This window comes from Hippocampus zosterae, chromosome 9, assembly GCF_025434085.1.
Source record: "Hippocampus zosterae strain Florida chromosome 9, ASM2543408v3, whole genome shotgun sequence".
NCBI lineage: Eukaryota > Metazoa > Chordata > Actinopteri > Syngnathiformes > Syngnathidae > Hippocampus > Hippocampus zosterae.
Genome location: NC_067459.1, coordinates 16,057,791 through 16,081,945, shown reverse-complemented (window position 1 = coordinate 16,081,945; position 24,155 = coordinate 16,057,791). Strand labels below are relative to the sequence as shown.

The 24,155-nt window shown below is 43.1% G+C and overlaps 2 protein-coding genes across 8 annotated transcripts in view; both read right to left on the bottom strand.

Annotated features, from left to right (window-relative positions):
- Positions 1-1,935: 1,935 nt before the first annotated feature.
- Positions 1,936-6,015, bottom strand: LOC127608241 (class E basic helix-loop-helix protein 40-like). The gene is made up of 5 exons (XM_052077244.1): positions 5,650-6,015; positions 5,506-5,569; positions 5,189-5,296; positions 4,788-4,911; positions 1,936-3,298 (listed from the first exon to the last, which is right to left on the bottom strand). Exons 1-5 carry the CDS (start codon positions 5,712-5,714, stop codon positions 2,388-2,390), a joined length of 1,272 nt encoding a protein of 423 aa, XP_051933204.1. The 5' UTR covers positions 5,715-6,015; the 3' UTR covers positions 1,936-2,387.
- Positions 6,016-8,714: 2,699 nt separating this feature from the next.
- The window catches only part of itpr1a (inositol 1,4,5-trisphosphate receptor, type 1a), a 54,886-nt gene continuing 39,445 nt past the window's right edge, over positions 8,715-24,155 (bottom strand). For all 7 annotated transcript variants that reach the window (XM_052077235.1, XM_052077236.1, XM_052077240.1 and 4 more), the window contains 18 exons: positions 23,519-23,702; positions 22,881-23,134; positions 22,218-22,418; positions 22,022-22,132; positions 21,822-21,917; positions 21,464-21,607; positions 21,257-21,364; positions 21,001-21,193; positions 19,703-19,825; positions 17,729-17,904; positions 17,089-17,253; positions 16,757-16,946; positions 16,573-16,665; positions 15,242-15,381; positions 14,110-14,275; positions 10,540-10,700; positions 9,640-9,801; positions 8,715-9,377 (listed from right to left, as the gene is read on the bottom strand). In XM_052077235.1, the coding sequence (XP_051933195.1) occupies positions 9,291-9,377; positions 9,640-9,801; positions 10,540-10,700; positions 14,110-14,275; positions 15,242-15,381; positions 16,573-16,665; positions 16,757-16,946; positions 17,089-17,253; positions 17,729-17,904; positions 19,703-19,825; positions 21,001-21,193; positions 21,257-21,364; positions 21,464-21,607; positions 21,822-21,917; positions 22,022-22,132; positions 22,218-22,418; positions 22,881-23,134; positions 23,519-23,702 (2,754 nt within the window). In that variant the 3' untranslated portion in view covers positions 8,715-9,290. The remainder of the gene's footprint in view (positions 9,378-9,639; positions 9,802-10,539; positions 10,701-14,109; positions 14,276-15,241; positions 15,382-16,572; positions 16,666-16,756; positions 16,947-17,088; positions 17,254-17,728; positions 17,905-19,702; positions 19,826-21,000; positions 21,194-21,256; positions 21,365-21,463; positions 21,608-21,821; positions 21,918-22,021; positions 22,133-22,217; positions 22,419-22,880; positions 23,135-23,518; positions 23,703-24,155) is intronic.

The following is a 24,155-nucleotide window of genomic DNA, read 5'->3' as shown; positions in this document are numbered from 1 at the left end:
TTTAAGTGCAGCGCATGCAAGCTTAAAGCTTTTAAATGCGCCATAATAAGATGAATATCCATCCATTTTCCGAACCGCTTGATCCTCACTCGGGTCGCGGGGGGTGCTGGAGCCTATCGGGGGGTGCTGGAGCCTATCCCAGCCGTCTTTGGGCAGTAGGCGGGGGACACCCTGAATCAGTTGCCAGCCAATCGCAGGGCACACAGAGGCGAACAACCATTCACGCCCACACTCACACCTAGTGACAATTTAGAGCGTCCAATCAGCCTGCCATCCATGTTTTTGGAATGTGGGAGGAAACCGGAGCACCCGGAGAACGCCCACGCAGGCCCGGGGAGAATATGCAACTCCACACAGGGAGGTCGGAGCTGGTATCGAACCTGGTACCTCTGCACTGTGAAGCCGACGTGCTAACCACTGGACTACCGGGCCGCCCTACGACATGAATATGTAAGGCCAAAATATAACAAATATCGTGAAAATATAGCCCATTTTATAAAGACAAGTGTCCATTTATTCATTCATTCATTCATCTTCCTAACCGCTTGATCCTCACTAGGGTCGCGGGGGACAAGTTACTTTTCGGAGTTAGATGATTCCTACTCCCTTGAACATAACTGTGTTGAATGACAGACCTTCTTGGCTTATTTTTTGTCTTTATGAAGGAAGCAACACAAAATAACCTTGCACCATTCGAGATTGAGAAACAAAATGTAAGTGTTTAACCTCTCCACCAGACGGCGCCACCTTCTCAGAATATTTTAAACCCATAAAAAAATGGTACAGTACTTTTAGTAGAAGTATTTCACAAGAAGACAGAGTAAGCCATCGAATAGTTACAAAATTGCCATCGAAACGGAACCTAAATGACCGGTATGAAGTGCGCCCGTGTCATGGCAACACATGAATTAAATATCAAATTAAGAACAATTAAAATCAGCATGAAAACGATGTCCCATGACAGGAAGAAACAAGATGACTTCTAGTATGAATGTACGAAGGGAATTTCCCCTCGGTTTTGGAGAAAAATGGTGACGTAGGCTGCATTTTTTTCCACATTGTAATTGTGCACCGAATAGCCCGTGGATGTATGCTCTTCTTCAGGCTATCTTAGTGCACTGGTAAAAAAAAAATGTGTTACTTGTGAGGCAAAACTGCACTAGTTGACAACTATACCATCTGGCACTTCACCAGTAGTAGCATCTGTGCACGTCAACAAGTGCAGAAGTCAAATGAAGGCACGAGGCCTTTGCTGTACTTTCCAAGCATGTGTGTTCTCTCGCACTTCTATTAGTGGCCACGGACGGTTGATCAGAAGGAGATCCGGGCTGTGAATGCACGGTTACGTAAGCGTCCCTCCGTAACATGAACGTGCTGGGCCTGCTGCACCGGCCAAGCCAGAAAGGCGTCATTCAGCCGCTCGTACAACAAGAGAATCCAACACATTTTCCACAGGAAAAAAAAAACTTTATTAATACACTTATATAATGTATCTCAACATTTATAGACAAAATATGTACAAACAGCAAACATCTTTCACGTAGGTCCCAAAATATAAAATCTCAAGTACCTCTCTCCATTAGAAAACTAGTCATCTGTTTACATTCGCTTCTTTTCCCCTCGCCGCCACGTTCTGGGATTCAAATGAGTTACAGAGCATTAACATCTGAGAGTTCTCAACTTTTCACAAGTAAAAAGGCAACAGCAAGAACAAACGCCAGGTTTGACTTGAGCAGAAACAGATGTTGAGTATGCAGACCAGGTCCAGCACTGTGCTACAATATGTACACACTCTTGAGTACGCAACCCTCGCACTCCTTCCTTCCTCCCTAGCTCTGTGGATAAGAGTGCGTGAACAGGTATCAAAAATAGAAATGTACAAGAAGTCTATCCACAATAATTACATTAAAATCCATACCGGTGTGAATGAACATCTTTTGCATTCAGCGCGCTCATCACGGTGTTGAGACCTTTTTTTTTAAAGTGATACTGCTGCCGGTGACAGATGATAGGCAATAAACTTTGGGTGAAATTTTAACATTTGGTGCGATGGTTGTACAAAAAAAATAAAAAGCATGTCTCTACTACAAAACCTCCAAGTGAAATGCGCCAGTGTTGTCAACATTTTTGACTCGAACAGCAGCATCTGAAACATCTTTCTTTACATTCAAACGTGTGTGCGCTTGTGTGTGTATGTGTGTGTGTGTCGGGCAGGTCCGTTTGCACTTAACATTCAATCATTTTCATCATCCACACGTGGACCATTTCGCCAGCCGTCTCCCATGAATTCCTAGATGAGAAGCGAAGTCGAGAAATGACTTGATGGACGACAGGACGGCGTAGTCATCTTTTCCCTCCTCATGTAGCAACTCGGCGATCATGTTTTCTCAGTCTTTGGTTTCCAGGTTGAGGGGGGGTACCTGCTTTAGTGCCTGTAGGAGTGCTGGGGAGTCCATGGGCGTCTGAGACATGGCTGGCGCTGGAGAGCCTCCCCTTGGAGACATGACCATCTGCGGTGGTCTCTCGCTGGGGACGGCGGTGGCGCCGCCGCCGCCCACGCCGGGGTACAGCAAGGGCATGGCTCCCGGGTACCAGCATTTCTCCAGCATAGGCAGGTAGGTGGCGGCAGTAGGGGGGATGAGGTAGAAGGGCATGCAGAGGGGATGCGGGGGCGGATGGTTGGGGGAGACGCTCATGTAGCTACCGTAACCGCTGGAGGAGGACGACGATGAGGATTCGCCGCCCGAAAGCATCTCATCCTCAGACGACTCCGCCCGGGCTCGTTTGTGCCTGGGCTCGTCGTCTTCCCGTTTGACGTCCGAACTCTGCCTCTCGGCCGCGCTCCGCTTCAACAGCTTGCCCTCCTGGCTGTAGTACTCGGGATGCCTCTGTGGGGCGCCACACTCGATCTTCTCCAGTTCTCCTCCATAGCCGCTGTCTGTATCAGTGTCACTGCCGCTCTGCTCGCCGTTGGGCACAGCGTGCGCCCGCTGGATGACCGGCACCCTCCCGTAGCCCTCGCTAGGCTTAGGGGGTAAGCTGGCGGGTGTCTCTTTGTGGCTTTGGTGCTGGCTGTATGTGGGCATCTCCTCGGGTGGAGGGCTGAGCGGAGAGTGGGGTCGCTTTGGACTTTGGAGCACTTCAGTGGCTAATTTGTGAAGGTGGTTCATGACGTGCGATGGCGCAAAGTTGCCGTCGCTCTCGCGACTGGTCAGATACTGAAGCATCTCTTTGGCGCACATGTGGAAACCGGAGCGGAACATCTCCTCCGACTTCTCTTGGCTGACCAAAGGTTGCTCTACAAGCACAGCAAGAAGCAATCTTTTTTAGACCTTCCCCAAATGAGCGTTGATTTAAATTGGTTGGTAAAGCGTGGCACGCTCTACCGGTGCGACAAACAATTAAATTGCTTATTTAAATGTTCACACTCCATAATGTTATGCTTGCTCAAACTTTTCATCCGGTACAGTACACTTGAGTTGTACAGTATTTAACTTTTCAGGACAATTTGTTTGTTTGAACACATTTAATCAGGTATAATTTATATTTATTTTCACCTTTATGTGCAATATACACTTTAATTACAACATCAAATATAATATTCAATTTTGTAACTCCAGTTTGTTTGACCAAATGGCCAAATTGTCACCCAAGGGCCACAGGGTTGGTAAATGGCTGAGTTGCTCAGCTGCAATGTGTCGCCAAATAGTGTACGCATCCTGCCATATGCAAATGAGGTTGCAGCATTATCCTCTAAGGAGTTTTACTTCAACAAACTGTGCCATTGTCTCGTAGAAAATTTTTCAGCCCTCTAAAGGGCATTCGATAAAATACTTGTAGATTCTTCTGTTTAACAGAAGAAAAATATTCGTACACTCATTTAAGGGCGCTTTCATTATTATTACTACTCGTGGTAATTACACTGAATTCATAACAAATATAAAACCAATATTACATTTGAGTGCTGATTGTTTGGGAGAAGTCACATGATTTCACAGCCTCGTAGTCAGGCAGGGGTGTCCAAACCATTTTCTCCAAGGGCCGAAGACAGAAAAATAGAAGAATGAAGGGGTCTCTTTGGTATTCTTCCCTTACATTTATTAACAATTATAAAACCAATATATCAAGTAATTTTGTATTAATTAATTAGAGCTGTTTGAAAAAAAATAAAACTACACCGCAGCTTTTGGTTTCATGGAGATAAGTCAATTTAGGGGTGGTCAGCAGCCCTGTGACCCACTCGAGAAGAGTAGTCCATGCATTATGTTGATCTCCTCAATGAAATCAAAACAAGAGAAATATGTCCCAAGTTGACAGTTTTTAGGATCATTCAAACTCATTCACCCCCAAAGACATACTTATGTCTTCTCAGATTCCACACATTCAATCCCAGGTACATACAGGTATTTGTATTTTTTTTCCAAGAGTTAACGTTTGAGATTGGTCTGAAAATGGACTATACATGTTCATTGAATTTAAAAATAATAGTTTTCCAAAAATGAATTTGGGGACGATGGGATCTGCAAAAAAAAGGCTGCAAATGGCCCTCGAGCCATAGTTTGGACACCACTGTCACACATCAATGCAAATATTGCCAAACCTTTCTGCACATTTACTGGCTACTGAAAATTGAGATTCCGCTTCGTTTCATACGTGAGCAATGCACCTTTTGCTCTGTAATTCTTAAAATTATTATTATAATATATTTTTTTTTGGAATGCTGTTTTCTTAGTTGCTTTCAAATGCTGGTTCGTCAAAAATGATGAAGATGAATGCAGTTTACTTACCGATATGCATGCCACTCTGAAGGGCGAGGATCTTCTGCTGCTGCTGCTCCAGAAGAGTGCTCAGCGTCTTCATGTGCTTGAGTGTGAGCTCCAAAACCACGGCCTTCTCCAAATGGCCCAAAGTCTGCAGGAGACACCACGGCACACCATATCAGCACATTTTGCAAAGATGGTTCGTATGAGATGACATGCTCCCACACTCTGGGGGAAAGATGATGCGAAATCCACATGGATTCATGTGGAGTATAAATAGAAGGCCCATTCTTCGTTGTGCCGAATGAATGCAAAGGGCACGCTGCACATTCAATGTAATACGGATGCCGGACCACTAGGTGGCGCCTTAACAGAATGAAGCCCATTACGAATCGCAGGCTGAGATAGATGAAAAAAAAAACACTTACCGTAAGTTTTAGGTGCTCCGGCAACAAATCTTTCAACTGGGCAATGCATTCGTTTATCCGATCACGTCTCTTTTTTTCAATGAGTCTATGAGGCAGCTTGTAGGTCTCCTAGGAGAAAACGTCAGAAAAGTCAGCGGCTTCTTCTCGCCATGCCCCAAAGATTCATGAGTAGTTATGTCATAGCGGGAATTAGGTCAAGCTTTTATTGCATGACCGGACACGACTGCTGCCAGACCTGTTTCTCCCACGCCCTTCAAAGTAACGCTACACTGTTCTTATTGTACGATTGCTTTCCAGTAATTAAAAAAAAAACATACCTTGCTCTCCTCTCCTCTTTTCATTCCTCGCCTGGGTTTGTACGCGTACATCGGGAAATCCATGCTGCAGAAAGAAATATTTGTCAGAATGTACATTCAAGTTAGGAGGTAGTTTTTTTGTTTTGTTTTGTTATTTTTACTTACCCATGCATGTCTGCTAGATCACCCTTGGACAAAGGAGGAGGTTGTGCGCTTGGGATTCGCTCCATTTTCGTGACGCTTTTTACTTACAAATGAGATGCAGCCGGAAAAAAAAAGTCACGCGGCAAGTTTGCTCCTTAAAATAAACGTCAATTCGGTCATTCAAAGCCGACGATATATATAAATAAATATTTTTTTACAACGCCAAGCGCTGAGTGTTGTAACGGCGGCTCTTCCACGCCGAATGGGTAGCAAGAGGGAGTTGGGGCTGAAGGGATCCAGGAGAGAAATAAACTCTGTCCGCTTGTCCGCTCAGCCCGACCCAGCTCTGTCACATGAAGCTCACGTGTCAAACGGCGCTGTCTTCTCGTCGAAAGCCCCGCCCACTCACTACGGAGAAGGCGCCTGAGTGGGCGGAGGAGGTTGACGTCGTAGACTGGGCGTGGCAAGGCCGATCCCGTGTACCGCCATGCTGAAGTGTGTGGCAACAAGGCAGGGAAAACCACGACGAACGAAACGTGATGACGGGCGGCAAACCCGCTATTCCAGTTTTTGTGACTTGATTTGGACTCGAGTGGAGCGTGGAGAGGGTAGCCACGTATAAACACTCGCTCACCTGACAGGAAACCCAAATTTAACAATAACACGGATTTTAAAAAATAAAGGTTTCAGTGAAACTGAGAACTCGTTCAACTCCCAATTCCTCTCCCTCTCTAAAACGCAATATCAGCAGGCCATTTCATTCTCATTATCAAATGCGAGGGCTCACACCTCCCGTGCAGTCACGTGCACTCGTGTGCGGACGAGTGTGTTTGTGTTGTCATGAGGCGGTGCGTGCCGCCTGTCACGTTGGTCTCCTCATGGCACAAACAGAGCAAGGCTGGGCACGTTCAGCACACGGCGGCGCCTTCTTTCAGGCTCCCGGACCTAATTTATACACCCCCAACCCCTCTCTAAAATTACGGGTGGCAATCATGCATGTGCACAAAAAGTGTCATAAGTAGGCTATTCAACAAGACGCATTCAATTGCTGTCACGTTTTCGCACTCATTCGACAGCCCCACAGCACTATTGAAAGTCCAAAAATAAGGTAAACCTGCAGAAGATAATGTATCTCCAATGAAGAATCTGTATTTTCTATGCCATACACGCGCGCACACACACACACGCGCGCGCACGCACACAGACATTCGGGTATTGTGAGAGCTCTAAAGGCGTGCCATGGGAAATATCAAATTTCACTTCATTGATCAGAAAATTATTTATCTATATCAAAAAATCTATCTTTGTCAAACTATCTAAACCAGGAACATATATTACAATTACATTTACTACAGAATTATTCTTCATGTTTTATTGGTCACACCATGCAACTATTCATAGTTAAGCGTGGGAAAAGTACAGTACTGTCTGTGAACCCATTCACTAATGGCTCCTCCCTCCAAGCGCATATCCGTATTCAGTCAACCTGGAGTCCAATCAAACTAATGAGATTGGAGGTCTTAGTTAAAGCTGCTCTGCCATGTAATAACACACACCAGGTTTCAGTTGTCTATTTTAAAGAAGCCTTGACTGACATGAACTATGCCACACACAACGAAGTTTTCCCAAAACACGCAATTAAGATTTATTAACATGAATTAAATTGGAAAGGGCCACAAATATTTCCCAAACCTTTACTGTGCATCAGTGCATGCTAAGTCAGACTGTCTGAGTCTCTCTCTATGAATCGAAAGCCTTCAGTGCTGTTGTTGCACTCCTGTCCGATGAAGATGACTGCAGGCTCCATCCATCCATCCATCCATAAATACATAAGCAGTGTTGAAGAGGGTCGCGGGGGTTGTTGTAGCCTATCCCAGCTGACTTCGGGCGGAAGGCACAAGACGCCCTGAACTGGTCGCCAGTCAGTCACAGGGAACATGTAAAGATGAACAACCATAGAGACCCACATTCACACTGTCGGAACCAAACCCACACTCCCACACACAAGTCAGTAGAGTGGAGCACTCCACTCAATAGCAATGTACATTAAATAGCAATTCACACCACACATCCCAAAAATATTGCTAAAACTTGGTCGACAACAATGGCCCAAAATTCCTCCAGACTGTTGTGCAGGACTGATTTGCAAGTACAGGAAACGTTTGATTGAGCCAAATGAGGCAGAACCAGTGATCAAAAATTGGTAATTGGTTGCACCTCCTTTCCAAATATAATAGGTTCCACCCTGCACTGTTCCCTTAATGGGTTGTGTTCAGTCATAGCAAGGTTACATAGTTGTTTTTTTGTTATTCGTTAAAGAAAAAAAACGTTTTTCGATTGTGACGTGGACGATGATCAAATCAAATTTTTTACACACACACACACACACACGAACTGTCATCTGTTGTACAGTATATTTGAGGTGGTGATACAATCTGAGCAAGAAGCCACCGCCGACAGGCAATTCCAGGATCTTTAAGGCTCTAATTTTCCTATGATAAAAATCAGTTTAACGATAAAAATCAAGTTTAATCTCAGGCTGTGCACAATTGCTCCATTTTGACAATTAAATTCCATGGAATGTTTTACATGCTTGTTTATTTAAATAAACTCCAAAAGAACGTACGTACAATACAGAAACAAACCACTTTTTATAAAAGGTTTTGGTCAAGCAGCACTCCAAATTTCCTCTGAGCTACCCCTCTGACACTCATATTCAGTCTTCTGGAGCTATCAACAAGTGTCCAAACAAACAAAAAAATCGATGATATAGATCAGTGTTCAGGATCAAATTAATTAGCGAGAGGTGGGGGGTTGAAATATTTATGTGCAAATGATAATAATAGATCAAAACAAACATCGCTACATACATTTGGGAAAGGATGTGAGGTGGGGGCCCTGGTTCTTTCATTTTGCTCGTCCTGTATAAAGCGCGGCAACACTGCGGAAGTCACATGACTTACATGTTCTAAGAGCACTGCAGTCAATGATATTATTAAACTGCCCTGGAGGGAGTTGATAAACAAAAAAATTAGCATGTATATTCACTCTATGTAAATAAAAAAAAAATGCAGTAAACTCTGTGATTTCGTTTTTTTTTTTAAATAAATGATCGTACAAACAATAATAAATATAAAAGTAGATCCCAAATCCCAAAATAGTTTTCCCTATACAGGCATTGCATATTGTGAAGCTCTCTTATTGCTTTACATTAGCGTGCATGTAAATGTGAAATGTAAGCAAACCTGTAAATCCGTGTGACCCGAGTTTGCTGGAGCAACATGGGGGGGAAGGAAAACCCCCGATACAAGGCCACATGAAAGGAACTCTCCCTTAGCGACCACTTGCTGTCAGAAGGGTAGAATGCCAAAGGGTAGCACAGCTAAAATCAGTGTATTCATCTCCTAAACCAAACATGTTTGGCTTCCCAAGTACTGAGGCACTTGATGGACACGGCACACACGTTAAATGCACTCTGCAGACAATGAGTAACATACTCCGGTAATTTTCGCTTCACATTTGCACTGTACTTGTAACTAAGAGTGCCTGGTGAAGTCATACAATCGTCGTACTTCCTCAACCTAAATGCACGACGCTAAGTGGCACATTTTGATATTTCTTTGTAAGAAATGGAAAAGGCGAAAGTACTGTGCAAAAGGACCTCAAGCAGGTTGCTGGGGGTTGATGTTCATGTGATGCGGTTGACCAAGAAGACCAATTCTCTGCTTCTGCTTCCTTTGCTCAGTCATCTACACAGAAAAATCAAAAGAACATTTTTATGTGTGAGCGGGCCTCACTCCAGGGAGGCCAAACATTGAGGATGAACAGTGTCAGCCTACCGGCACAGTTGAACGTCAGCCACTGTATTTGTTTAAGCCTTTTATAAACCTTTCTCATACGATATGATAGGGGATGAACAATTGGAACATTTTTTGTCTTCAAGTTGACTGTCAGTGACAGCAAAAACAGCAAAACAGACAAGGCACGCTTGACTGTCACTTCATTTTCTACCTGCTCCTTGAGCTCAGTCAATTGTCCAGATAGGTTGGCCACCAGCCTCATGGTGGACTCCAACTTCTCCTGGAGACTCCTGATTTCGTTCTGCTCGCCCTCTGCATCGCTGCTCACCAGAGACATGGCGCGCATCCTTGGAAACCAGTCGAGGTTGTGCTCCTTTTACAGAACCGGCAGAATTTATGAGTATTATTTCAAAGAAAAAAATGGATCTCAATTTGGCATTGATACTCACAGGTCACTTCATTAGGTGCACCTGGACAATAGTACGATCAACTTGTGCTTGTACAATAAAATGAATGCAAAAAAAAAAAAATTGCCAAAGAACAACAGTCTCTTAATTGACAGTCAGAGAGGTTGATAATGTGATTACCGGTAATTCATTAAAAAAAAAAAATCTGTTTGTACGTTGCTGTGGTATAAAGTTGCATTCCATGACAATGGGAGCTTTTTCCACTTCTAATTATGACTTCATGATTGCTTGCGTTATTTTTTATCAACTTCCTGTTTGTGCTGTTAAATATGACCAAGCGTGTATATTATCTGCTGAGATGAGCATTGAGCAACATTATTTTTTTTGTGTGTGTGTGCTGGGCAAGTGCGTGATCACCAGTCTGCGGTGCGATTGTTATTGGAAAGTCCGACAACAATAACAACAGGAAGCACCCAAGACGTCACACTGCTATTTTCTCCACAAGCAGCCCTGTGGCTCACGTACACAAATACACACAGTGGGAATCTGCCTCCATTCATGTAGATCATTTTATTGCAACATATGCCGTCTTTAAGCAGCATGCAGCATCGAGACAGCCTTGGCACACGACACAGCCCGTCCTAGTTTATTTCAGGAAGTTAATGTGCGGTTTGCGGTAGTGTCTGCTATTTAAGTCAGTTTACCTTGATCATCTCAGCCACGTAGCTCTCAGGGCCTGTGTACTCAGTCGAATCTTTTACTTTCACCAACACGATGAAGAAGAGGTAATGCCACATGTTGTGCTCCTCTTTAATGTGCTCCTCAAACGTCACCGTCTTGTTGTCAAATTTGTCCCTCTCCAAGCCTGTAGAGGAGGTCAATAAAGTTAGCCTCTAGGAACGGCTTTTCCTAAAGCATGCCTAAACGATCTCGGGTCAGTTTTATTGGATTACCGATTGTTTGAGCCGATCGTAGACACACTTTCAATCCAAATGAAATATTTTTTTTATGGCTTTTAAGAATCAAGACCCTCAATCCCAGGTACGTATTTATATAGGAGGTAAAGGGTAAAGGAGGTTCTGAAAATGGCCGGTACTGTATCTTTTTGTTGTTAAAAAAAAAAAAAGTAAATTATCCATTCTGTTCTTCATCATTAATTTGAGGTTGTAGCAGTACATCATTTTTCGAGGAAACCCTGACTGTCGTCAGTGTTTTAAATAACAAGAAAGTGACTTATGTTATCACTTATGTGATAACACGAGTAACACACAAAATGATAAAATGTATTTTTTAAAGGCTACTGGATAAGAATGACGACAGGTTATGATCCATGAACTCACTGCATTCTTAATTTCAGAGAAGCATTTTTTTGGGACAATTCTATGCTTCCAAATTTGTGAGAATCATTTGGCGAACGGGACCTCTCTGTTCCACCATGAAAGATTCATGCTTGGATGATTTGGTGTGGCGGAGAGTCCATTGAATGAATGACTTTGGGGGGAGACGAAAATAAAGACACACTGAGAGCGTGTAAATCTTCCATGTAGAATGGATTTGCCAGATGGAGTGAGTCTATTCCATCATCACTTCCTATGGCCCGGTGTCCCGTCCTGCGGGCCTTCCCCCAAAATATTCCAATATGATCTCCATCCAAGAGAAAATAATGAAGGATGCATATGTCTACGTAACAACTAGATTTTTAAAAAATGTGACACTAACACTGCATGGCTGTGACTTTTGACCAAACGGGATTTTTTATTTATGTATTTATTTTAATCAGAACGCCTCGACACTCCAAGTCATGTGACTTGGCCGCCTCCCAAATTTCGCACTTCGTATGTTTGATTTCTTTTTGGGGTTTTAAATTCAGAGTAAATAAACAAACAAAAAATGCAGCTCCTTTCTAATTGGTTCTTGAAAAGGCTGACTCTTGAAAAGACTTCTTCCACCACCTCCATAATTCATAGCAGTCTCACTCACACCTTCACAGGTTCATACACGCACGCTTGCTTTTTCACGCTTCATTTTCATATCATACGTTTCAACAAAGCCCTTAATAACGGACGCTCATCTCTTTTTAACGTCACTCGAATATGTTTTATACGTCCAAAAAGGTTTTTCCCGATTTGCGGTATCGGTCCCAATAATCAGCGCGTGCGCATGTTCGGGTCAGGCAGCCAGGGCAAATGGTAAGCATATGGAATGAGAACAGCGTTATGTCACCAAGACAGCCATCAGCTCTGACTCACTCATGTTAAATAAGGCCAGGCCACAGGGGCAGCTGCCGTCTCTATGGTTTCCAGAGGAACTGCGCGGGAACAGGAGACGAAGGGAGCCCATCGCCGCGCGCTCAAGTGACTTTCAGTCATCCTACTTGGTTTCATAAGACATCAACATCTTGCTCACAATCTCACCTTTTATATTTAGGTCTGTTGCGAATAATTATCAAGAAAGCACTTGAGCAGATTCTTTTTTCTAAATATACTTGTAGTCAAGATATATTATTTGTTGCAAAAGAAGGAACATGTCTTATTTAGTAAGAAGCGTGAGTCATTAGATACTCTTGGTTTCTGTTTTATAAGAGAGTTGAATGCTGTTCACCGTGCTTCCGGTCCCACTTCTGTCCTCAACTTGAAGGATTACATTTTCATTAAAGCGGCTTTTTGGGTTACTGGTTGTCTTTGATCAGCCATAAACTTTTTTTTTTAATGATTATTATAATTTTTTAAATACTGGGTAGGTATTCTATTAAGAATGTGCCCCTTCAATTCTGGACTCCTTCACATTGAATTAAAAAACAAATAAATAATATAATAAGAACAAAGAATAAGAATAACATGTTAAAAGCCTTCAGATTGTAGCTTGTTTTGTAAAAGAATTCAGAATTTTATCAGAAAATACGGTTGTCAAGTTGAACAATTGCCAAAGATATCTAAAATGGGTCAAGAGGGGCGAGACATCTTATCTCCCTTGCCTTTAGCCTGTATTTTGAGTACGGTATTAAGTGTTGACGATTGCATTTTCTGGCTTTCTGTGAGCTCAGTCTTTCACAAGTTTATCAATGATAAATAGCTAAAGAGAATTTTTAAAAGGGGCGCTTTGCGCGTTTGCATTAATTATGAACAAGTTAGTGGGATAACTCCTTTCTGCACTGACGGAACAATAACTGCACAATCATACTACAGTGGTACCTCTATTTATGAAATTAATTGGTTCTGGAAGAAATTTCTTAACTATAAAATGTTATAAGTAGAGATGTGTTTTCCATGTAAACGCATTAACCCTTTCCAAGCCCCCCCCCCAAAAAAAATTCAGACATAAATGCTTTCTAAAGCATAAAAATGCATCAAAATGTGTAACAAATACATGCTACAATTAGATTATTACAAAATAAATGAGAGTTGTGCATAATGTAAAAAACAAAGAGTAAAGAATAAAAATTATGGTCATTTAAATTTTAACTGCGTCCTAATTTTTTTTTTGCCCTCTTTAGTAAATGTTCTCTCTCGGAAGTGGTTTTTGCCTGGCGTTTTGTAAAGAACGGATCCAAGGACATTTGCTTTTGTGGGCTTTTAACAATCCTTCGAAAATGTCCAAGGCAAACATCAGCATTGTGAGCGATCGCCTGACCGGTGAGCACTTTTTCTGGGTGATTCGCATTGAAGTAAAATTATCGGAACAGCTCATGACTCGAGGGGTGAGGGGCGAATGCCGAGGACGCTGCATAAACGCATATCTATCTATCTACACGCATGGACACATACGGTAGAGTTCCCTCTTAGCCAATGGAATGCCGGGATGATGCTGTGTAGCAGCCAATGGCAAAGCAGCTACAAGTATGTTGCGTTCAGGAAAGTCAGAGCTGCGACTAGCAACCCATACTGTATTTTTACGTTTTGTATCTTGAAATTTCTTTCGTAACAAGAGGCAATATTTTCCTGTTGAGGCGTTTCGTAACTTGAACATTTGGTATGAAGAGTAAGTAGACGTACCACTGTACTTAAAAAAAGTTTATCATGCAACATTCTACCCCTAAATTACTTGTGGAGCTGGAGTGGGGTGCTTGGGGGGGGGGGGGGAGACCACCAGTGGAATTCGGACCACATTTCGAGAAATATTATCTCAGGTGGCAACCGTTCACTCATTGATTTCGCAGGTGACAAATGTTTAAACCGTGACCGAGGTGTCTGCACTCTCTCGTGTGCTCCCGTCACTGGTTTCTCTTTCAGCGTTTGAAGCACACAGAGCGCAGAGCTCGGTTTAAGTGGTCTCACCACATATGAAGCAGGTGGTCTTCAAGACTTCTTCTTTCTTCTGCTTTTCACTCCTCAGGTCCGCAAAGGTGTCGATGATGACGCCAAAAATGAGGTTTAGGACGATGATGATAACCATGAAGAAGAACAACAGGTCGTATATCACTCTGGCTGCAAACAGTGGCTCCTGATTAAAAGACAAAAAGAGTGAAATGGGAGCACTGGGTGATCCAGGAGATGTCGATGCTGCTTATTTGTCGGCAATCGAGACGAATGACTTTTGAAATTACGATCATGATCCCATTTTCTATCAAGACGTATCTTCTTAGTGTATGACCCAAAGGTCATACCTTTACGCAAGCATGCACAGGGAATGAGTTTAAAACAAGGTTGACCTTGGTTGTTATGGATGTTGAAACATAAGAACGAAGATGTAACCAGCTACATGAAACAGATGGCGGAAAAGCCAGGTAATCTCTTCAAGACACACAACGCTAACATGTTATGAGGCAATTGGTTCTGAAAAACAATATCCCTACTGCGCACACCGACTAATACACATACTGGCTGGTCATAAATTTGCGACTCAAAAAAACAAATTTTTAGCAACGCAAAATTTTGATCAATGCGATCATAGATGTACACTATGTATTAACATGCATGTAACGTGTTCATGATAAACGCAGCCAACAGAGATGTTATATGAAAGGTCAACGACAAGAAAAAGTATAAAACTATGATGGAGGCAGTTATGAACTCCTGTAATCCTCAACCACGATACTCTTGTTTTTCGTGTTTTGCAAAGCGGCTCTTAAACGGGATCTCATGAGCTGCTTAATGCCGTGGGCCAGCGTGCAAAGATTAAGAGGGACAAGTTTGCTTTGTAGTTCCAACTCGTTCATGTGTTTTTGCAAGTGTGCCGTGTGGCTCACTTTTGTCAGTGAGCTGGTCTACTACCGGTAAGGGCTAGTTTGTATTTTATGACTACGTTAAGTAAGTCACGCCTTCACATCGTCTTTTGAGTCTGAATTCAGCGGCAAGAGTGCGGTTGTACATTAACAGCTGCAGAAATATATGACCAAACCGCTGGCGCGTTCGAAGCGTGAACTCTTCCAGGGCCAGCTCACATGACACACTCTTAAACTGCACGCACCTCTTTAGAAGGCTTGCGGAGAACATCGCCTACACCCCCTCCGCTCCTCAAGCCGTGACTCAGAACAGTGACAATACACATGAGGAGAGAGTCACATGTCCGCTCCATGTCGCTATCCTGTGAATCGTCACTGTCCACATCTGAGGAAGCACAAAGGAGCCTAAGTGCGATCGGACAATTTCAACATGATAAGGCTAAAGAGGATTTTATGTTTTATAGAGGGGAAATGTCCGATTGACTCCACTTTGTCAAAATACATCAGCAAACGTTGGTCACGTCACCACAATATTTCTCAGTAAAATCAGACTGTACAACTTTACAAATGAAAAGCTCCTCCTACAGCTGCTATCATGTGGAAAAATTAAGACATTGAGATCATTAAATAAAGCAAGACTGAATTCCGAATAGCCTTTAATCGGTTCTTCTCTTGGCTGACTTGATATTTTGTTTCAATTGAAAGTGTGTTTATATACAGTATTTCGGCTCAAGGTGGGGAGGAAGTCAAAACAAAAATGTTTTCTTAAGCCAGAATGTTCAAGCAAATACATTTTTGAAGGGTTTATCTAAACCGATAACGCTGACAGGTCAGGAACACAACTTGAATTTCAGCACATGGTCAAATGGTGATAGCTCATGAAAAAGGCGTTTAGTTTTTTGGCAACTCTTTTCATAAGATCATGCAGTACTGTATTGGTTTGTAGCTACTTCTGAGCACGTCACAATAATTTGATGAAGTTGTGTGACCAGCAGGAAGCGACTCTCACAATTTTTACATTTTAACTTTTTTTTTTTTTTTTTTTAAATCACACCACTAGTTATTGTTAAGCTTATTTTTGCTCACACACAGCCCGGACGGAATTCCACTTCCACGTGCTGATATGTCGATGTCACATGAGTCAGCGAGGTCAAATGTGAAGCGTCCCGGGTCAAAGGCATGTGATGCGGATGTAGTCACGAGAAGGATCAATGACAGTGGTGCTACAAACCATACAAATCGCATCTGTTCTATTTTTACGACATCACGCGGCTTGCGTTTTGCTCGCTTGTGACCGTACTCCTAAACACAAACTTCTTTCGACAACATTTCTCCAACTACCAACCGCACTGCATCTTTCTTGGCTGCAGTAGCTTTTTTAAAAACATTATTCACCTCGACATAAATTCAACCAAACACGGTAACCCACAATCGAAATTTCGAATCCATAAATTGTGATTTGTAAATACCAATCGAATATTTGGTTTGATGAAAGTTTAGGATATAAGAAGAAAAACGTTTGAAGAGTTGTTGCTTAACAAAGAGCCTGCAGGAACCCCTGCTGCTGCGGTATTACCTTCATGCACGCTCCCGGCAGTGCAGTTTTCATCAACTCCAGCGTGACATATTCTAGTCGACAGAAACTCATTGGCTATGCTGGCTCCATTTTCTGCACAGAAGGTGGCAACAAATGTGATCTAGCAGGAGTCTAAACCACATCCACTGTGCCGTTCCGAGGAGAGTTTTAAGACTATCTTCACTTAGTGTTGTGTTGGGAATGCGATCCACTTCCAGGATAAAGTCATCTTTGAAGAAAATATAGCCGACGATGGAGAACAAGTAGACCAGGATGAGCGCGAGCACCGCGGTCAACACGATGGAACGTCCGTTGCGCGTCACGCTCTTGATGACATTCAGCAAGGTCTCTTCTCGATATACCAGATCAAACAACTACAAAAACAAAATATGCGAAATATAAGTGGGAAGGGAAAAAAAGCCGTCATACAACCATGTGAAACATTTTTCCCTTTTGGTGTTCAAATCAAAAGTCTTCTATATGCATGCGTGTGCACTGTGGAGGGTGCGTCCTCACCAACAGACTGTAGAAGAAGACATGAACAAACACCCCCAGGCTGCAGATGAGCAAGTAGATGAAGTGGTAGAGGAACTCAAAGTCCATCACCATGGCTCTGTAGCCCCGACTGAAGGTGCCACGGTTCCCCAAAAAACTCATCAGGAAGATGATTTTATTACACACCTGGAAGATAGATAGCATTTGTTATAAGAACTATTTGATGAAAGGATAGATGCTGACTTAATCTTGTTTCATGACATATCGTCATTCGAGTAAATGGGCTTTTTACAAGAGCCTCATGATGACCTCAGACAGGACCAACCAGCTGTAAAAGTACAACATTTACAAAAGAAAAAAGAGAAGAGACATAGTTTAAGACCCTGTGAAGTGGGAAAAAAAGTTCTAAATTTGACACACCACAGAGTTAACAAACCTGGCAAATTTGAATGCTAAAATAATTGTCAAGACTTTAAAAATTGTGCAATATCAAGCCCTTGTCACCACTCTCAAATGCTGCGGGTGTGTCCACTGAATGCATGAAACTACGCCCTCCTGAGTTATGTGTCATCTTGCGGTCTATACAAAGAAAGCGACATCTATTTGAAAAAAAAATGCAGTAAAGAATTCGTTAAAGATGAAAGGGAAGCAGACGACTCACATTGAAGGCCCCAAGGAGGAACAGAGTAGGCTCCAGGCCAACTGAGAAGATGAGACGAAGGATTGTGATGATGACAAGAGCTCGGATACCCATCGGTTGGGGCATGATGATCACAATAATGAGTGTTGTCAAGACTCCCATCCACAGCAGTGCAGACAGGTGGGTGTCCAGCGTTCCTACAAGGGATTCATGCCAACTGATTTACCAAACTGCTGACTTGCTTCCAAAGCAAACTCCCTATTTGGATTCAATGTGCAGAATCATCACAAGGAAAGGATGACATCGCAGTTTGCAGCTTGAAACTTGAATAGTTTAACACGCGAAACCGGATTTTACCTCGCAAGAAACTCTGAGGCCTTCATTAGCCGGACTGAACCCAACAAGACTCGCTTGCATAACACCTAAACGCAGTTGATGGAACAATACACACATTTTGTTTCAGAGCACTTGAGCGTGTGGGATGGGCTTTTTTGTGAGACGACAAGACCAAGACACGTCGCCACATGATGCAGGCCTGCCGGGACTGCGTTACATACAAAGAAACGGGGGAAATGGGGCATGCCTGAAGAAAATAAAAAATGTAAAAGCAGATTGGTCAACCCCCCACCCCCTTCTTTCCTTCCTCCTTGGCTCTCGCGGCCGCCTTCCCCTCCTCTGCTCTCCTTCTCTCTCCCTCCCAACCCATGTAGAGCTCATGTGACAGGTGCCACTTACATAACAGCCATCTCTAAAAATACTTTGGCTGAAAGATTCATCGGGACAGAACAGGGAGCTACACACAGCGGCGGAGAAATGACAGACAAAATGAAGGCCATTTCCATGCGCGATTGATAACGACATTTGCTACATTACGCTTTTCTAGACGAGGCGAGAGGTTGTTTGGGTTCAAACTTCAGAGGCATCAATTAAATTGTCATCGAAGAATGTGGCAAGCATAGTGCTTGCAACACGTGTTACGTTAAGCCAAGAGGTTCGTCAAAAGCCAGTCAGGCACGCAAGTACGGATGTACTGTATGTATATATGTGCAGCAGCAGAACGCGGTGACCTAGATCTCCTGCTTCTATAACTTCATTGTAAAAGCCCGTAGCAAAGGAGGACAGATTATGTGCACGATATATGTGTGTGTGTGTGTGTGTGTGTGTGTGTGTGTGTGTGTCTAAGTGTGACGAGGAGCAGGAGGGCAAAGGATGAAGTGCCATAAAAGTGCTCATTAAAACCGACCAAGGGTGTATTGCCATTTCACGTGATGCTTGGCGCTGAGGGGGGAAACACAGTCAGACGTTACTCATGCTCTCTCTTGACCGGAGATCAAAACAAGCAAAATACAGACTCCAACATTCACACTTCCAAAGACGACGACTCCTTCGTGACTCAAAGCGGTCTGGAAACTAATCCGAAGGGAACAAGTTTGTCTGTGTGCAAAGGGTGGGTCTCAAACAAAGACAGGGTTATTCGCAGGCCACGCTCTTTTAATTCCTGGTCAGGTGATACAAGTCAGCAGATCAGAACTTTAGGGGAAAAGCAGATCAGTGGGTCAAGTGCTCAGGAGGATTCATTTCTGCAGTCTTTCTCCGTGGGTGGCTATACGATGCGATTTGGGAACGCGGCAAATGTTTTTGTTGTTCAGGTTTGGAAGAGGATCTAAAAGAAAACACTTTGCAGCGAGATAACGCTGAATTGCCGGCATCGTTTGTCATTCGGAGACGCTACTCATAATGAGAGCGGGCTGTGGCAGCAAAAGCATGCCACGAAGCCGCTATCCTTCCTGTTTTGCATTATTGAGCACATAACCTCAGCGTGACCCTGGATTGTGGCCAAAAGTGAATATTAAAAGCTTCTTTAAATCCACATGACCGCGCCAATTAACCAAATGTGGTCTACATCACTTATTTCGCGTGTCAAGGAATGCAAAATGACATCCCCGGTGACATTTGACCGGGTCATGTGGTCACACTCCGGTTTGTATGACTGACCTCCATGTATCCCCTCCAACGGGTAGAAAAAGCAGACGAGCAGGTTCATGAGCACAGCCAGATTGAAGGAAACGTTGCTCCAAACTGAAATATTTCTGGAACACCAGTACAACACCGGCTGGGCTGAAAAAGAGAAAAGGGTTACGTTTGTGAGTTGATTACTCCAAATCAAAGTGACTGTGAATAAAAGTTGTTTTTTTTTTGTCTCTGCCCAATCTGACTTTGGCCTTTCACCCTTCAAAGTAGTAACAGTAAGCACACATTTGTAGTGATACTGGTGCAAATGCGTAACTTGGAAGGAATTTAACCTGGAGCACATCAGGCTACATTTTTACCAACTCGCCCACGGCTGTCCAATCAAGTGGATGAAGGATTTGTTGTGAGCAAAATTTTTTTTAAAGTTACAAAATGGAAAATGGCACAGAAGAGGCTTAACTATGGTGAGAGATGATGGTGTTAAATATTAGGACCATTTGAAGTGAATTCCAGTGTTGGATGGAATGATAATGGGACACAAGTAATTTTATCTCGCATTGGAGTTGACAGACAAGCACGGCTTTGTGTACACGGTATGCAGTCTTGAATGTGGATTCGAAATGTGACTGAGTGGGTGCAGGCCTTTATTTGTATGTTTGTGTATTTGCGCAAGCAGCATGTCAGTAATGATTCATAAGGTTACGGTACAACTACTTTGCAGCGCCGAGAATTTGGAAAGTCCCTGTTTCAATTTTAGACGGGAGAAATACGCAAATGCACTTTGCACATGCACACAGAGGAGAGACTTTCATGTTCAGACTTGCATGGAAAATATAAATGATCGAGGACTCAAGAATAAGTGTAGTCCAAACCCCATACATCCGTTTTCTATTCCGCACGTCGCACCTCTTTTAACTAAAGCACACGGTAATGTATTAGGAAATCAAATGTAACGCAGCATTACAGTTGAATTGGACTGGACAATTTTCGCAGAAACATGAGCATGCAAGTTCAAAACCCTCACAGTGACTCGCTTAAAAGCCTTCCCAAAATTAAATTCCTCAGACATACGCCCCTGAAAACGTCCTATGTTGCCATCATTTCACAGTGGCCAAGGCACAATATCATCCTTTGTAAGAATAACATTGATGAAACAATTTTTCGATCAACAATAAAACACACTTCCTCATTTGTGGTAGAGTTGAGCCCATCCGGCACAATGTTGAGAAATAACTCATGTTTGCCGTACGGTGTCGCTAAATTGAATTTGATGATTCATAGCTGCTTTTGTTAGTTGCTGGTAACGTGAGGTTACTTGATACCTCGGAGCTTCTTCTGCCAATTCATCTCACTGAAGAGGTCCTCTGCTCGCAGGAAGAAATCGTTGATCTTACTGCCTTGCTCGTCTCTCTCTGTGGTGTAATAGACCCGAAGCTTGGACTCTGAGGTCAAGAATTCACAGATGTTGGGTACCGGGAACACAATCTCCTCCATGGTGCGGTCCTGGCGCACAATCTAGACGTGAGAGTTTACAATCACCATCTGTGAGTCAGTCGCCCTCGTTGTGTGTTTTCTGACCTCGATCTGAGCAGTGTGGTTGGCGTAAAACTCCAAGGACTCATCTCCATCGCTGGTGGCTCCTCCGGGTTTTAACATAATGGACAGCTCCTTATTGTGACGCGCCAGCTGTGTGACCAAACACACAAACGGAAAGTAGTAAGAGGAAAATATGTCGTTTGTACACACACAGCGACAATCGTGGGGATCTCCGTCATTCAATCAGACCTGGTGAGCCAAGATATAAATGTTGTGTCCCACATTTCTGGGAGATGCCGCATCATGTTCCTCATCATCCCCATCATCCTCCTCCTCCTTTGTGTCTTCGAATTCCACCTCTCCCTGCAGATAGGCTTTTTTGATCACCTCCACCTGGAAAGACACATTCGCAGAAGAATGAATCGCACTATTGCTGTAGAGATGAGAGCGGTTGCATTTAACTCATTCAGTACCAGCCAAATCTGGACCAAGTCTGAAAAGACGTTTAAAAACGTCTTTGGGAGTGAATGAGTTAAGATGGAAGAACAACACCGACAACAACAACAACAAAAAAGTCTGAACGAAGCCTATTCTGTAACTTCCTCACAAGCTCTTTCGGTCTCATGTTGTACAGGATCCTCTCAGCATTCTCGCTGTCATGACGGCTCTCCATAATGGCGAGCAGCAACTTGGACGCGTTGTTCTACGAAGAAGAAACAGATTTTAAAAAGTAGTAAAGACTTACGATTCGGAATTAAAGTACAAAACTCTTCCCTCTCTCAACTTTCATCATGCCTGCTATCATACCTTCAGCTCCAACACCAGATCCATCCGCTTCTTTCCAAGCGGGTTGATGTCATTAAGGATCAGAGCAATAATGATGTCAATACCATTGGACTCGTGAGTGGCAATGCAATTCTGAGGAAGATGTGAATAAAGATTGCATATTGGTAGAAAGCATATCGTGGAAGAGTTGTCAACAACTGCTCAGTTTGTTGTGCACCTGGTTTTCATGGCAGGGACCTTGGCAGTACTCTGTGAGGCTCTCGAGAGTTTGGTTGATGAGGGCTACGTTCTTTTCGTTGATGTATAGCCCTAACAAGCCCAGACCTCCTGTGGTGCTGCCACAGATGCAGTCCAAGAACTGAAGGGTCTCACACACCAGGTTGTAGTTGTTCTTATGGTTTTGACAGCGAAGGAAGTTCTGATGAGATAAAAGTAGTTTAGGCTGGTCAACCGGGTTCAGCAATGTTAATGGAAGATACGGTACTGCCCCCACCCCAAAAAAAATCAGATGTCTTTAATTTGAAATGAATATGAATAATATATAAAATATAATAAACAACTAGATAAAATACAACATCTTTCAACACTCAATTTTTTTTTAGCCTGATTCAGAAAAGTGCGCCAGGAAAACCAGACTTTTTTACCCTGCGAGTGATAAAACGTATCATTCACAAGAAAAGTAAGAGGAGGCTGAAATGATTATCATCACGTCATTATCATTATCGCATGACCATAATGTCAGGTAGAACTGTTCCAGGCCATTACTAAAGAAAGCTGTAGAGTGCTACAGAGGAAGCAGGTGAATGAAACAGGAGGACAAGCAGTCAGGAGTGAGTGCAAACTGCACAACATATCGAGAGTGACGCTTGGACGGACCAACCTGCAGGTCACGGTTGTGATTCTCACAAAGTAGCTGCAGGAAACGAAGGATGGGCTGCATGATAACGATGACGTAGCTCATTTCCCCTTCGTCCTGATTCTTGTCCCCAGCGCTTGGTTGGCCATCTGCGGAGGTGAAGTGGTCCTCTGGGTCAGCTTCCCGCCGATAAGAGTTAAAAGCTTTCTTGGTGGCAGACGAGGCCTCAAGTAGTTGCTCCCGCACTTCTTCTGTCATGACGACTGATGATTCTCTTGCTGAACAAACAGAGCTGTTTCAATTATCTTTTAAGCGTGGGCTCATTTTTCGGTGTTTAAAATATTGCTCGCGTTACGTTCACTCATTAGAGCCCCGATATATAATTCTTTGACTGTAAAATGAAGATTTTAAAATTACTTTTGAGGGTACTCTGGGTTGTAATTGGAAGAAGAATATCTCTCATTTCCACAGTCCAACCTGGACCATATAACATTTATTCAAGATATTATTATATTATTTTACCCCACAGACTCCTTTTGTTCGCATTTACAAAGTAGAAACACCCGCTTGACGGTCATCTGTTTGAAGATATTAACTACAGAGACTAGTGCCCTTTGGTGAAGGAGCTTTATACGGTATACAGGGGGGAAAAAACCACAAACCTTTTTTTCGGACTGGGGTGTCTTTGTCTTGGTTGTCATAATCTCTCTTCCGATTACCGAGATCACTGGTATTTACGGTCACTGTAGCTTTGATCTCCAGTTGCGCCAGCTTCATGCGGTCGTAGAAAACACGAAAGAACTTTTCCGACTTTTTGTCCTCTGTCAGGCGGCAGAAAAATGAACGCTGCACATACAACACAGCAAAAGCATCACAAAGTTACCAACTTGAGGGCAACCCCACTTTTTGCCCAAAGTCAGCTGGGAATAGCTCTAACTCGCCTGTGACACGAACAAGGACAAGCAATACAGAAAATGGATCGATAATCTCCAGCGGTGAAATCATGGAAAGTGATGATGACTGATGTTGAACGATTTATTAACATTAATTATGAGTCAGTGACTGGCAAAAATGTTGATCATTGTTTTAGAAAAAGTAACATGCTGTTGTTTTTGCAAATGCCTTATATTCATGAGATATATATATATATATATGTACAGTGCACTGCGCTTAATAGAACACCGGTTAATAGAGTAATCCGCTTAATAGAGCAAAAGGCTCTGGAACGGATTTGCCTAATGCAATTTCCTATAAAGATACTCCGCTTAGTAGAACAGATCTCCGCTTAATAGAACAGGC

What these genes read in the sequence shown, in the direction of transcription:
- LOC127608241 (XM_052077244.1), bottom strand. Translation starts at nt 5,714, where the DNA reads ATGGAGCGAATCCCAAGCGCACAACCTCCTCCTTTGTCCAAGGGTGAT. An exon ending in GATCTAGCAGACATGCATGG is followed by an intron (nt 5,570 to 5,649) that starts GTAAGTAAAAAT and finishes TTCTTTCTGCAG; the next exon opens with CATGGATTTCCCGATGTACG. An exon ending in CGGAGCACCTAAAACTTACG is followed by an intron (nt 4,912 to 5,188) that starts GTAAGTGTTTTT and finishes TGTCTCCTGCAG; the next exon opens with ACTTTGGGCCATTTGGAGAA.